Raw genomic sequence first — 13,171 nt, 5'->3', positions numbered from 1 at the left:
CCTACCCTCTGACTTAGAAGTGATTCCCATAGTTGAGAACCTTGGTCTAGTGCCTGCCTGTCATTGGGCCATCCTGTCATAGTTTGCCGTATTTAGAGAGTAGCTGTATTTAGAAAATGTATCTTCTCAGAAGATTCATGCGAGACATCACAGTCCACAAAACGTAAATCCACTCATAGCTCAGTACACAGAGTAAAAACTCCATACATCATATAGAAAGTTATTTTTATTTAACAAACTTCACCTTTTGGAGGTATTTATTTAAATCAAAAAATTCTCATGAGCAGGTTAAATAAATTAATTACCTCTCTGTAGAGTACTCTATCTTCAGTTTAAAAATCACTCAGGAGATGCACTGAAGAATTAGGATTTTTGCCAATTAGGAACAGCAGCTCCACCCTGTCAATCTTGTCCTACCCTCTGACTTAGAAGTCATTCCCATAGTTGAAAACCTTGGTCTAGTGCATGCCTGTCATTGGGCCATCCTGTCATAGTTAGCCATATTTAGAGAGTAGCTGTATTTAGAAAATGTTTCTTCTCGGAAGATTCATGCGAGACATCACAGTCCACAAAACGTAAATCCACTCATAGCTCAGTACATAAAATAACAACTCCATATGTCTTATAGACAGGTTTTTTTATTTAACAAACTTCACCTTCTGGAGGTATTTATTTAAATCATAAAATTCTCATGAGCAGGTTAAATAAACTAATTACCTCGCTGTAGAGTACTCTATCTTCAGTTTAACAATCACTCAGGAGATGCACTGAAGAATTACGATGTTTTTCTAATTAGGAACAGAAGCAATCCACCAGGGAAGCCAAGGCCATAACAATTGATGAGTTATGAGGCTTTTATGCCACATATCAACCCAATAAATTAAGAGATGCATAGAGAGTGTTGTAAGTATTTAATTCTTTAAATGCCCACACCGAAAAGATATTAACCAATGTTGAGCATTGATGGCCATTGCAGAGTTGTCCATGACACTCACAGTAATTAAAAATACACAAGGATAGTCGTACATTGCTTTCTGTGTCTGCTGTATGGAGATAAGGTACCTATATCTAGAAGTAACAATGTCTCTGCAGTGCCAAAGCTCAAGCTCTGTAATGTTCAAATCATCAAAGTACAACTTTACCTATAGGACTGTAAACATGCACAGTGTGAGAACCCATCATGACAAACACGTAGAACCAACTCTCTTCTAAGGTGCAAGGAATGAGTTTGTCTGGCTAAACACAGACCGAGATGTAAACGTTACTGCTCCAGAATCTCTTTCCAACTTTGAAAACTCTTTTTATTTACCCACAGGCTTCCTGCAGTGATAGCTAATAGGTCCGTCAGTAACAGCCCAGTGGCTTAAAGGTGTTAGAGGATGTGTCAGGAACACTATGACTATTCACGTTCAGACATTTCTATTTTAAATCATGTTGTCCTTTCAGACTCCAGTAATTCAACTTTTGGGCATTTTTCAATCTTTACTATTTCCTTTGTAGAATGTGTGATGTTATAAAGCTGTTTAGGAATTCTAGAAATGTCAGCACCATAGGTACCTGCTAACCAGGAATGTCTATGAATGTTAACTATATTCTATCTCTATGATAAATGAGTTGGCACATGTCCTGCCATTCTTGTCGTGTTCAATTCTTGCTTTCAAATCTTAAAATCCTGTAATTGCTTACAAAATAAAAAGTAGGATAAGATAAAAAATGCAAGTAGTGTACAATAGAATATCAGATATCATATCGTAGAAAGAGAGAGCCTTCCAGACATAGCTATAGAGGCAAATGTTAATCCCGTGTGTAGCCCAATCCTCAGTTGGACGCGACAGAGGGGGGAAATACCTTACAGCTGGTCAGTGTTTATGTTCCTTTAACCTACATGCTTCTTTTTCATGACAGGAAATAGCTAACTTGGTATTTTATAAATAAATCCTAAGGATGTTGGGTGAATCAGCCTAGAATCTCAGACTCAATTTACTATTTTATGCTTAAGCAAAGATAGTATAAATAAAGCATAAGGCAGTTTGGATAGTGAGGACACAATAAAAATGTTAGAATGTTCCTTGCTGTTTTCGATGTGCAAAAATTGCATTATTGTATTTATTTTTATATTCTGTTTTAGTATTATTCATATTTTATGGTTTAGGTTAGAAGTTTATTATACATATTTTGAATTATATTTCCTATTCTTAGTGGCTTTAAATGTGATATTCATATATGAATCAGGTGTTAGAGATCCACTGTGTCCCTGACCTCTTCTTGTGGGCTTTATTATTCCCAGTAGGTACCTATTATGAAGAATTGCTCAGTGTTTCAAATATAAATTGCAGTACAAATTGATTTCTAATTCATGCTGGCACTTTGACTGACTTCTTGCACCTGGAGGTGAGACATGAGAAGGATGTGACTCTATGGCAGAGGAGAGGCCATGGAGAATGATGCATCTCCGGAGACTGAGTGACATTTGTAATGATTTAGCACCCACACACCTCTAGGCTTGTATAATTTAAAACCCTAATCTGGTTTATGCCTTTGGGCATTGCATAATGCTGCTGTGTTTATTAGCTGACTTGATGCCAAGTATTTCAGGATTTACATTTCAATCCAACTTTAAGTATAGCATTTCCTTCCTGCTCAAGTTAGCTCAATAGCATCTTATAATGCTCAGATTTATCACACTTTACCACTGTTTTTGCTTCATGAAAGGGATGCAAAGCATTAACATTATTTTTCCATTATTTATTTCCTGTTAATATGAAGGTAATTTTTATGCACCAATGCAAAGTTTTTACACAGCTGAGAGTTGGTCACACAGTTGTTTTTTATGTAATATTCCAAATGCAGATTCAATTCTTCTGTTTAATTCAAATTGTCAAATGATGATTGTGTTGTGACATTTTCATCCCCATAATTTTTAACATTGTCATTATATTTGTGTGAATTGCTTGAATTTAGAGCATTACACTCTAGCACAGTTGTCAAAATATTCAAACGTGGAACATCTCTTTAATGGTTGCCTTTAAAATTCGGCAACCGTCTGTATTGAATCTCCACAAGTAACACATTTGTCGTTGCTATTTCAGACACTCTCCAGAAGGAAAAAGGTATGTGAAATCGCATTAAAACAAGGGTAAGGGGAAGCACAAATCCAGTCAAGGTACAGTACTTTTGTTACACATCTTGTCTGAAGATTGTTACTCCCTGTCTTGCATCATTTGCTTTTCATGATGTTGGGAACTATATTTTGCTCTACAGAGGGGCTATGTTCTAGACTATGTCTCCTTTACACTAAAACAGAAGTGCACTACACAGTAAGAAAGCCATTTCCCAATCCACACAGCGGTAGAAAACACCAAGATTGTCACCAAGTGATTTCACTGCAATTAGACACGTCTACTCTATTTTCAAAACCCCCGGAAATGCTCATCATGAAATTCATAATCTATTATAGGCTATCTGAGCAGACATATCAAAAGAATTAATTTAAAAATAATTCTTTGGTTTTAAACAAAATAGTTTTGAGGTTTGAAAGGTTTCAACATATTGTATATCAGATATTTTTTAAGACATTTGTAATCTGCAATAAACGTATTACTTTTCAAAGACCCCTAACCAGAATAGTGCTAGGCAACTTGATGTCATATACTTTAAAAAAATTATTGAAATGATTAACCTCTTAATTGCTGCGCCTATACCAGCGGCCGACGGCACCACTACCTCGGGAGTGCTGCCGTCGGCCGTTGGACGTTCCAACTGCACCTGCGCAATGGAACGTTCAGCACTGGAGCTGGACGTTCCAAAGCAGCTAAGGTGTTAAGGGATATTTTTTTATGTATAATGAATGTGAATGTGATAGGTCAGTTTGAAATGCATAAACTATCTATGACTATGCGAAACAATATATGTTATGGATATATGATATTTCAGATATTTTCCAAAAAGTAGTTGGAACACTTGGAAACACATTCCAGATAGTTAGTACTATCCTCTGTCAGTTGTCCTTAATCTGGTAACTTTCACCATCAGGCAATGTAGAAATAAAATGCACTTACTCAAAACAATATTAACCTTTACTTCTCTATATTTATCTGATAGGTGATTTAATTAAAGCAAGAGGTATGTATTTAAATTGAGCAATAATAAATGAATTTTATACAAAACAAAATCTAGTGAGTTCATAATGAATGTTTTTGTGTACACAGACAATCTCCAAAAAGAAAAAGGTGAGTGCTATAATTTACCTTTTAATATAGAAGCATTGGATGAATTATGATCTCTTCCAGTGGAATTTTGCTGCCAATGTACAGTGTAAATCCTCTATCCCAGTTCAAGCCTGGAAACTGTTTTTGTGGCATTGTAATCAGGAACTTTACTGGTTTGTTGTCTAAAGTTCTCAAAGTTTGAAATACTTCTTCCTTGATTCTCTGACTCTGGAATATTGCCTAGAAATATATTAACAGTTTAAGAAATCAGAACTGAAATTTGAGATTCGTTTTTTAGAGTCAAAGAATACAAAATACATTTTTATTGTTTTCTTGCTTAAGATCATACCAAAAGAAAAGCACACCAATGTTATATTGTTTTCCTCTCCAGTCTTTACAAAATTGAGATGTATTGACCTCACTTTATGTGTTCTACAGTTTTCTTGTGAAAGCTTCCAATCCTGTCATTTGATTATGTAAGACACTTCCTCTTTGTGAATATATTTTCCATTTGCAATCTGAATTGGTCTGAGCCCTGTCTGTCTTAGAAATGCATTGCCTATGTATCTAAAATAAACATTTCCATAGCCTAGTAAACTTGGCATTTATCAGGCTTGTTGTACAAGACCTTCTTCCTGGTCACCTACAGCATATACGAGGAGAACACAAGGAGCTGTAATTTACAGTATGGAGATAATGGAAACTAATAAAAATTATTATAAACTGGCAAATGCTCCACCCTGTCAATCTTGTCCTACCCTCTGACTTAGAAGTGATTCCCATAGTTGAAAACCTTGGTCTAGTGCATGCCTGTCATTGGGCCATCCTGCCATAGTTAGCCATATTTAGAGAGTAGCTGTATTTAGAAAATGTTTCTTCTCGGAAGATTCATGCGAGACATCACAGTCCACAAAATGTAAATCCACTCATAGCTCAGTACATAAAATAACAACTCCATATGTCTTATAGACAGGTTTTTTTATTTAACAAACTTCACCTTCTGGAGGTATTTATTTAAATCATAAAATTCTCATGAGCAGGTTAAATAAACTAATTACCTCGCTGTAGAGTACTCTATCTTCAGTTTAACAATCACTCAGGAGATGCACTGAAGAATTAGGATGTTTTTCCAATTAGGAACAGCAGCCATCCACCAGGGAAGCCAAGGCCATTTCAATTGATGAGTTATGAGGCTTTTATGCCACATATCAACCCAATAAATTAAGACATGCATAGAGAGTGTTGTAAGTATTTAATTCTTTAAATGCCCACACCGAAAAGATAATAACCAACATTGAGCATTGATGGCCATTGCAGAGTTGTCAATGACACTCACAGTAATTAAAAATACACAAGGATAGTCGTACATTGCTTTCTGTGTCTGCTGTATGGAGATAATGTACCTATATCTAGAAGTGAAGTCTCAATGTGTCTGCAGTGCCAAAGCTCAAGCTCTGTAATGTTCAAATCATCAAAGTACAACTTTACCTATAGGACTGTAAACATGCACAGTGTGAGAACCCATCATGACAAACACGTAGAACCAACTCTCTTCTAAGGTGCAAGGAATGGGTTTGTCTGGCCAAGCACAGCCCGAGAGGTAAACGTTACTGCTCCAGAATCCCTTTCCAACTTCGAAAACTCTTTTTATTTACCTACAGGCTTCCTGCAGTGATAGCTAATAGGCCCGTCAGGAACAGCCCAGTGGCTTAAAGGTGTTAGAGGATGTGTCAGGAACACTATGACTATTCACGTTCAGACATTTCTATTTTAAATCATGTTGTCCTTTCAGACTCTAGGAATTCAATTTTTGGGCATTTTTCAATCTTTACTATTTCCTTTATAGAATGAGTGATGTTATAAGGCTGTTTAGGAATTCTAGAAATGTCAGCACCATAGGTACCTGCTATCCAGGAATGTCTATGAATGTTAACTATATTCTATCTCTATGATAAATGAGTTGGCACATGTCCTGCCATTCTTGTTGTGTTCAATTCTTGCTTTCAAATCTTAAAATCCTGTAATTGCTTACAAAATAAAAAGTAGGATAAGATAAAAAATGCAATTAGTGTACAATAGAATATCAGATATCATATCGTAGAAAGAGAGAGCCTTCCAGACATAGCTATAGAGGCAAATGTTAATCCTGTGTGTAGCCCAATCCTCAGTTGGACGCGACAGAGGGGGGAAATACCTTACAGCTGGTCAGTGTTTATGTTCCTTTAACCTACATGCTTCTTTTTCATGACAGGAAATAGCTAACTTGTTATTTTATGAATAAAACCTAGGGATGTTGGGTGAAGCAGCCTAGAATCTCAGACTCAATTTACTATTTAATGCTTAAGCAAAGATAGTATAAATAAAGCATAAGGCAGTTAGGATAGTGAAGACACAATAAAAATGTTAGAATTTTTCTTGCTGTTTTTGATGCGCAAAAATTGTATCTTTGTATTTATTTTTATATTCTGTTTTAGTACTATTCATATTTTATGGTTTAGGTTAGAAGTTTACTATAAATATTTTGAATTATATTTCCTATTCTTAGTGGCTTTAAATGTGATATTCATATATGAATCAGGTGTTAGAGATCCACTGTGTCCCTGACCTCTTCTTGTGGGCTTTATTATTCCCAGTAGGTACTTATTATGAAGAATTGCTCAGTGTTTCAAATATAAATTGCAGTCCAAAGTGATTTCTAATTCATGCTGGCACTTTGACTGACTTCTTGCACCTGGAGGTGAGACGTGAGAAGGATGTGACTCTATGGCAGAGGAGAGGCCATGGAGAATGCTGCATCTCCGGAGACTGAGTGACATTTGTAATGATTTAGCACCCACACACCTCTAGGATTGTATAATTTGAAACCCTAATCTGGATTATGCCTTTGGGCATTGCATAATGCTGCTGTGTTTATTAGCTGACTTGATGCCAAGTATTTCCGGATTTACATTTCAATCCAACTTTAAGTATAGCATTTCCTTCCTGCTCAACTTAGCTCAATAGCATCTTATAATGCTCAGATTTATCACACTTTACCACTGTTTTAGCTTCATGAAAGTGATGCAAAGCATTACAATTATTTTTCCATTATTTATTTTCTGTTAATATGAATGTAATTTTTATGCACCAATGCAAAGTTTTTACACAGCTGAGAGTTGGTCACACAGTTGTTTTTCATGTAATGTTCCAAATGCAGATTCAATTCTTCTGTTTAATTCAAATTGTCAAATGATGATTGTGTTGTGACATTTTCATCCTCATAATTTTTAACATTGTAATTGTATTTGTGTGAATTGCTTGAATTTAGAGCATTACACTCTAGCACAGTTGTCAAAATATTCAAACGTAGAACATCTCTTTAATGGTTGCCTCTAAAATTTGGCAACAGTCTGTATTGAATCTCCACAAGTAACACATTTGTCGTTGCTATTTCAGACACTCTCCAGATGGAAAAAGGTATGTGAAATCACATTAAAACAAGGGTAAGGGCAAGCACAAATCCAGTCAAGGTAGAGTACTTCTGTTACACATCTTGTCTGAAGATTGTTACTCCCTGCCTTGCATCATTTGCTTTTCATGATGTTGGGAACTATATTTTGCTCTACAGAGGGGGCTATGTTCTAGACTATGTCTCCTTTATACTAAAACAGAAGTGCACTACCCAGTAAGAAAGCCAATTCCCAATCCACACAGCAGTAGAAAAAACCAAGATTGTCACCAAGTGATTTCACTGCAATTAGACACGTCTACTCCATTTTCAAAACCCCCGGAAATGCTCATTATGAAATTCATAATCTATTATAGGCTATCTGAGCAGACATATCAAAAGAATTAATTTCCAAATAATTCTTTGGTTTTAAACAAAATAGTTTTGAGGTTTGAAAGATTTCAACATATTGTATATTAGATATTTTTTAAGACATTTGTAATTTGCAATAAACGTATTACTTTTCAAAGAACCCTAACCAGAATAGTGCTAGGCAACTTGATGTCATATACTTTAAAAAAATTATAAAAATGATTGAGGGATATTTTTTTTTATGCATAATGAATGTGAATGTGATAGGTCAGTTTGAAATGCATAAACTATCTTTGACTATGCGAAACAATATATGTTATGGATATATGATATTTCAGACATTTTCCAAAAAGTAGATGGAACACTTGGAAACACATTCCAGATAGTTAGTACTACCCTCTGTCAGTTGTCCTTAATCTGGTAACTTTCACCATCAGGCAATGTAGAAATAAAATGCACGTACTCAAAACAATATTAACCTTTACTTCTCTATATTTATCTGATAGGTGATTTAATTAAAGCAAGAGGTATGTATTTAAATTGAGCAATAATACATGAATTTTATACAAAACAAAATCTAGTGAGTTCATAATGAATGTTTTTGTGTACACAGACAATCTCCAAAAAGAAAAAGGTGAGTGCTATAATTTACCTTTTAATATAGAAGCATTGGATGAATTATGATCTCTTCCAGTGGCATTTTGCTGCCACTGTACAGAGTAAATCCTCTATCCCAGTTCAAGCCTGGAAACTGTTTTTGTGGCATTGTAATCAGGAACTTTACTGGTTTGTTGTCTAAAGTTCTCAAAGTTTGAAATACTTCTTCCTTGATTCTCTGACTCTGGAATATTGCCTAGAAATATATTAACAGTTTAAGAAGTCAGAACTGAAATTTGAGATTCGTTTTTGAGAGTTCAAAGAATACAAAATACATTTTTATTGTTTTCTTGCTTAAGATCATACCAAAAGAAAAGCACACCAATGTTATATTGTTTTCCTCTCCAGTCTTTACAAAATTGAGATGTATTGACCTCACTTTATGTGTTCTACAGTTTTCTTGTGAAAGCTTCCAATCCTGTCATTTGATTATGTAAGACACTTCCTCTTTGTGAATATATTTTCCATTTGCAATCTGAATTGGTCTGAGCCCTGTCTGTCTTAGAAATGCATTGCCTATGTATCTAAAATAAACATTTCCATAGCCTAGTAAACTTGGCATTTATCAGGCTTGTTGTACAAGACCTTCTTCCTGGTCGCCTACAGCATATACGAGGAGAACACAAGGAGCTGTAATTTACAGTGTGGAGATAATTGAAACTAATAAAAATTATTATAAACTGGCAAATGCTCCACCCTGTCAATCTTGTCCTACCCTCTGACTTAGAAGTGATTCCCATAGTTGAAAACCTTGGTCTAGTGCATGCCTGTCATTGGGCCATCCTGTCATAGTTAGCCATATTTAGAGAGTAGCAGTATTTAGAAAATGTTTCTTCTCGGAAGATTCATGCGAGACATCACAGTCCACAAAACGTAAATCCACTCATAGCTCAGTACATAAAATAACAACTCCATATGTCTTATAGACAGGTTTTTTTATTTAACAAACTTCACCTTCTGGAGGTATTTATTTAAATCATAAAATTCTCATGAGCAGGTTAAATAAACTAATTACCTCGCTGTAGAGTACTCTATCTTCAGTTTAACAATCACTCAGGAGATGCACTGAAGAATTAGGATGTTTTTCCAATTAGGAACAGCAGCCATCCACCAGGGAAGCCAAGGCCATTTCAATTGATGAGTTATGAGGCTTTTATGCCACATATCAACCCAATAAATTAAGACATGCATAGAGAGTGTTGTAAGTATTTAATTCTTTAAATGACCACACCGAAAAGATAATAACCAACATTGAGCATTGATGGCCATTGCAGAGTTGTCAATGACACTCACAGTAATTAAAAATACACAAGGATAGTCGTACATTGCTGTCTGTGTCTGCTGTATGGAGATAAGATACCTATATCTAGAAGTGAAGTAACAATGTGTCTGCAGTGCCAAAGCTCAAGCTCTGTAATGTTCAAATCATCAAAGTACAACTTTACCTATAGGACTGTAAACATGCACAGTGTGAGAACCCATCATGACAAACACGTAGAACCAACTCTCTTCTTAGGTGCAAGGAATGGGTTTGTCTGGCCAAGCACAGCCCGAGAGGTAAACGTTACTGCTCCAGAATCCCTTTCCAACTTCGAAAACTCTTTTATTTACCTACAGGCTTCCTGCAGTGATAGCTAATAGGTCCGTCAGGAACAGCCCAGTGGCTTAAAGGTGTTAGAGGATGTGTCAGGAACACTATGACTATTCACGTTCAGACATTTCTATTTTAAATCATGTTGTCCTTTCAGACTCTAGGAATTCAATTTGTGGGCATTTTTCAATCTTTACTATTTCCTTTATAGAATGTGTGATGTTATAAAGCTGTTTAGGAATTCTAGAAATGTCAGCACCATAGGTACCTGCTATCCAGGAATGTCTATGAATGTTAACTATATTCTATCTCTATGATAAATGAGTTGGCACATGTCCTGCCATTCTTGTTGTGTTCAATTCTTGCTTTCAAATCTTAAAATCCTGTAATTGCTTACAAAATAAAAAGTAGGATAAGATAAAAAATGCAAGTAGTGTACAATAGAATATCAGATATCATATCGTAGAAAGAGAGAGCCTTCCAGACATAGCTATAGAGGCAAATGTTAATCCCGTGTGTAGCCCAATCCTCAGTTGGACACGACAGAGGGGGGAAATACCTTACAGCTGGTCAGTGTTTATGTTCCTTTAACCTACATGCTTCTTTTTCATGACAGGAAATAGCTAACTTGTTATTTTATGAATAAAACTTAGGGATGTTGGGTGAATCAGCCTAGAATCTCAGACTCAATTTACTATTTAATGCTTAAGCAAAGATAGTATAAATAAAGCATAAGGCAGTTAGGATAGTGAAGACACAATAAAAATGTTAGAATTTTTCTTGCTGTTTTTGATGTGCAAAAATTGTATCTTTGTATTTATTTTTATATTCTGTTTTAGTACTATTCATATTTTATGTTTTAGGTTAGAAGTTTACTATAAATATTTTGAATTATATTTCCTATTCTTAGTGGCTTTAAATGTGATATTCATATATGAATCAGGTGTTAGAGATCCACCGTGTCCCTGACCTCTTCTTGTGGGCTTTATTATTCCCAGTAGGTACTTATTATGAAGAATTGCTCAGTGTTTCAAATATAAATTGCAGTCCAAAGTGATTTCTAATTCATGCTGGCACTTTGACTGAGTTCTTGCACCTGGAGGTGAGACATGAGAAGGATGTGACTCTATGGCAGAGGAGAGGCCATGGAGAATGATGCATCTCTGGAGACTGAGTGACATTTGTAATGATTTAGCACCCACACACCTCTAGGATTGTATAATTTGAAACCCTAATCTGGATTATCCCTTTGGGCATTGCATAATGCTGCTGTGTTTATTATCTGACTTGATGCCAAGTATTTCAGGATTTACATTTCAATCCAACTTTAAGTATAGCATTTCCGGGGGGCGTGGCTTGGCCACCAACGAGAATGGACGTGTGAGCCCTACGCTCCGTGCCCGCCTCCCCCCCCCCTTTATCCTGTTACTCCTTATCCTGGTGTACCTAACAACCTGAGACAGTTCACTTACCCAGCCGTGGGCGTCTAGGATCGGCCCGGAGCAGCGGGGCCAGCTCGGCTGCAGTGACACAGCGCGCCGCGAACGGACTCCCGTGGGCGGCGCCGGCCATCTTTCTGCGGCCTGTGTGCCCGGCCTCATCCCTGGCCTCGATTAGTTGGCTGGCCGCCTGGCAGTGAGGGCCGGCCGGTCTCCGGTTGCAGTGGGGGTCGGAGCCCAGACTTCGCAGCCGACCGGCGGCGTTAGGCGGCGGGCCGATCCAGTGGCGGACCTACGTAGTGCCCGGTGGGGTGTGCATTTCGAGGAGGGGGCCTCGCACCTCCCGTTGCGGCTGAGACCCGACAGATGCGGCCGTGGTGGAGCTGTGCACTTGGCGCTTTGCCTCCATCCGGGCCCTGGAGGTTGTGTGCACCCTCGAACCTGCCTGGCTCTACCGTGACTCTGTGGGGGTGATTTGACTGGATTGCCTGGCTAGACTGAGGCGCTGGTGAGCCCTGGCGGCCGCGGAGGACCTGGAGGGACGGCGCTGCGGGCTCCTGCGGTGACGTGGACCATCTGCCGCGGCCTGCGGAACCGCGCTCCTCTCCGGCTTGGGGGCTGCGGTGTGGACTCGCCAACTGTTGCTGGCGGGAGATGTTGGAGCTCCGGTGGGGTGCCCAGGGGCCTGGCGGGGCCTGGTCCTGGGAGCGGCCGATTATTGCGGAGTGAGTACACTGGCGCCTACTGACTGGGGCCTGCCACTGCACACCCGGTCGCCACCGCTTCTGTGCGGGGAGCAGCTCGACATTGGAACTCTCTTGCGGCGTCTGCCTGGGCTGCGCGGCACACCTGGTCGGCTGTGGGAACGGGATCCTTGACCTGCAGGTCCACGGCGGCGCTGACACGTGCACCACCCGGGAAGCGGACCTGGTTCGTGGGACTGAGCTCTTGCTCGCCGGCTCGGTGGGGGCCCCTGGTAGATCTGCCTCGGGGAGTGCCTCGTGCCTGCTGACCGAGCGCTGGGAGGTGGCTGCCACCATGGGGAAGCGCCTGAAGCCTCCTCCTGGCCCTGCGGAGGACTCGTAGAGCGGTCGGGACCCTGCCCCGTCCGGTGAATCGGCGGCGGGCCTTCCCCAGAGTCAACTGGATCAGATCCTGCAAGCCATCACCGACACGAGAGAGGCCTTGCACCACGACATCGCTCAGGTGTCCACGAACTTGGGGCTCCTGCTGGCGGATCACGGCAAACTAGCAGACCGGGTCAAACAAACTGAGGCTCGGTTAGACACGTTGGAGCCCTCTCACAAGGCATCTGAGGCCTCCCTGAGTGATCTGCAGCAGCGGGTACAATTGCTTGAAAAGAGGGCAGAAGATGCGGAGGGAAGCAATCGCCGCAACAATATACGCGTGGTGGGCCTGCCGGAAAAAATTGAAGGTACTGATATGCTTCGCTACCTTGAAACCTGGCTCCGAGACG

The 13,171-nt window shown here is 39.1% G+C and overlaps 1 protein-coding gene across 6 annotated transcripts in view; it reads left to right on the top strand.

Moving 5' to 3' along the window:
* LOC147710076 (erythroid membrane-associated protein-like) overlaps positions 1–13,171 on the top strand; it is a 470,315-nt gene that overhangs the window by 250,076 nt on the left and 207,068 nt on the right. For 3 of the 6 annotated variants that reach the window (XM_086920784.1, XM_086920780.1, XM_086920779.1), the window contains exons 8-9: positions 3,090–3,110; positions 8,621–8,641. The exons of 1 other annotated variant lie outside the window; for it this stretch is intronic. In XM_086920784.1, coding sequence (XP_086776910.1) covers positions 3,090–3,110; positions 8,621–8,641 — 42 coding nt within the window. Of the gene's footprint in view, positions 1–3,089; positions 3,111–4,101; positions 4,123–4,208; positions 4,230–7,643; positions 7,665–8,513; positions 8,535–8,620; positions 8,642–13,171 lie in introns of all 6 variants that reach the window. 2 more of the 6 variants (XM_086920778.1, XM_086920781.1) reach the window with 2 other exon arrangements.

Source organism: Lissotriton vulgaris, chromosome 5 (genome assembly GCF_964263255.1).
Source record: "Lissotriton vulgaris chromosome 5, aLisVul1.2, whole genome shotgun sequence".
Lineage (NCBI taxonomy): Eukaryota > Metazoa > Chordata > Amphibia > Caudata > Salamandridae > Lissotriton > Lissotriton vulgaris.
The sequence above is the reverse complement of the archived record's forward strand: the minus strand, read 5'-3'. Positions and strand labels throughout refer to the sequence as shown.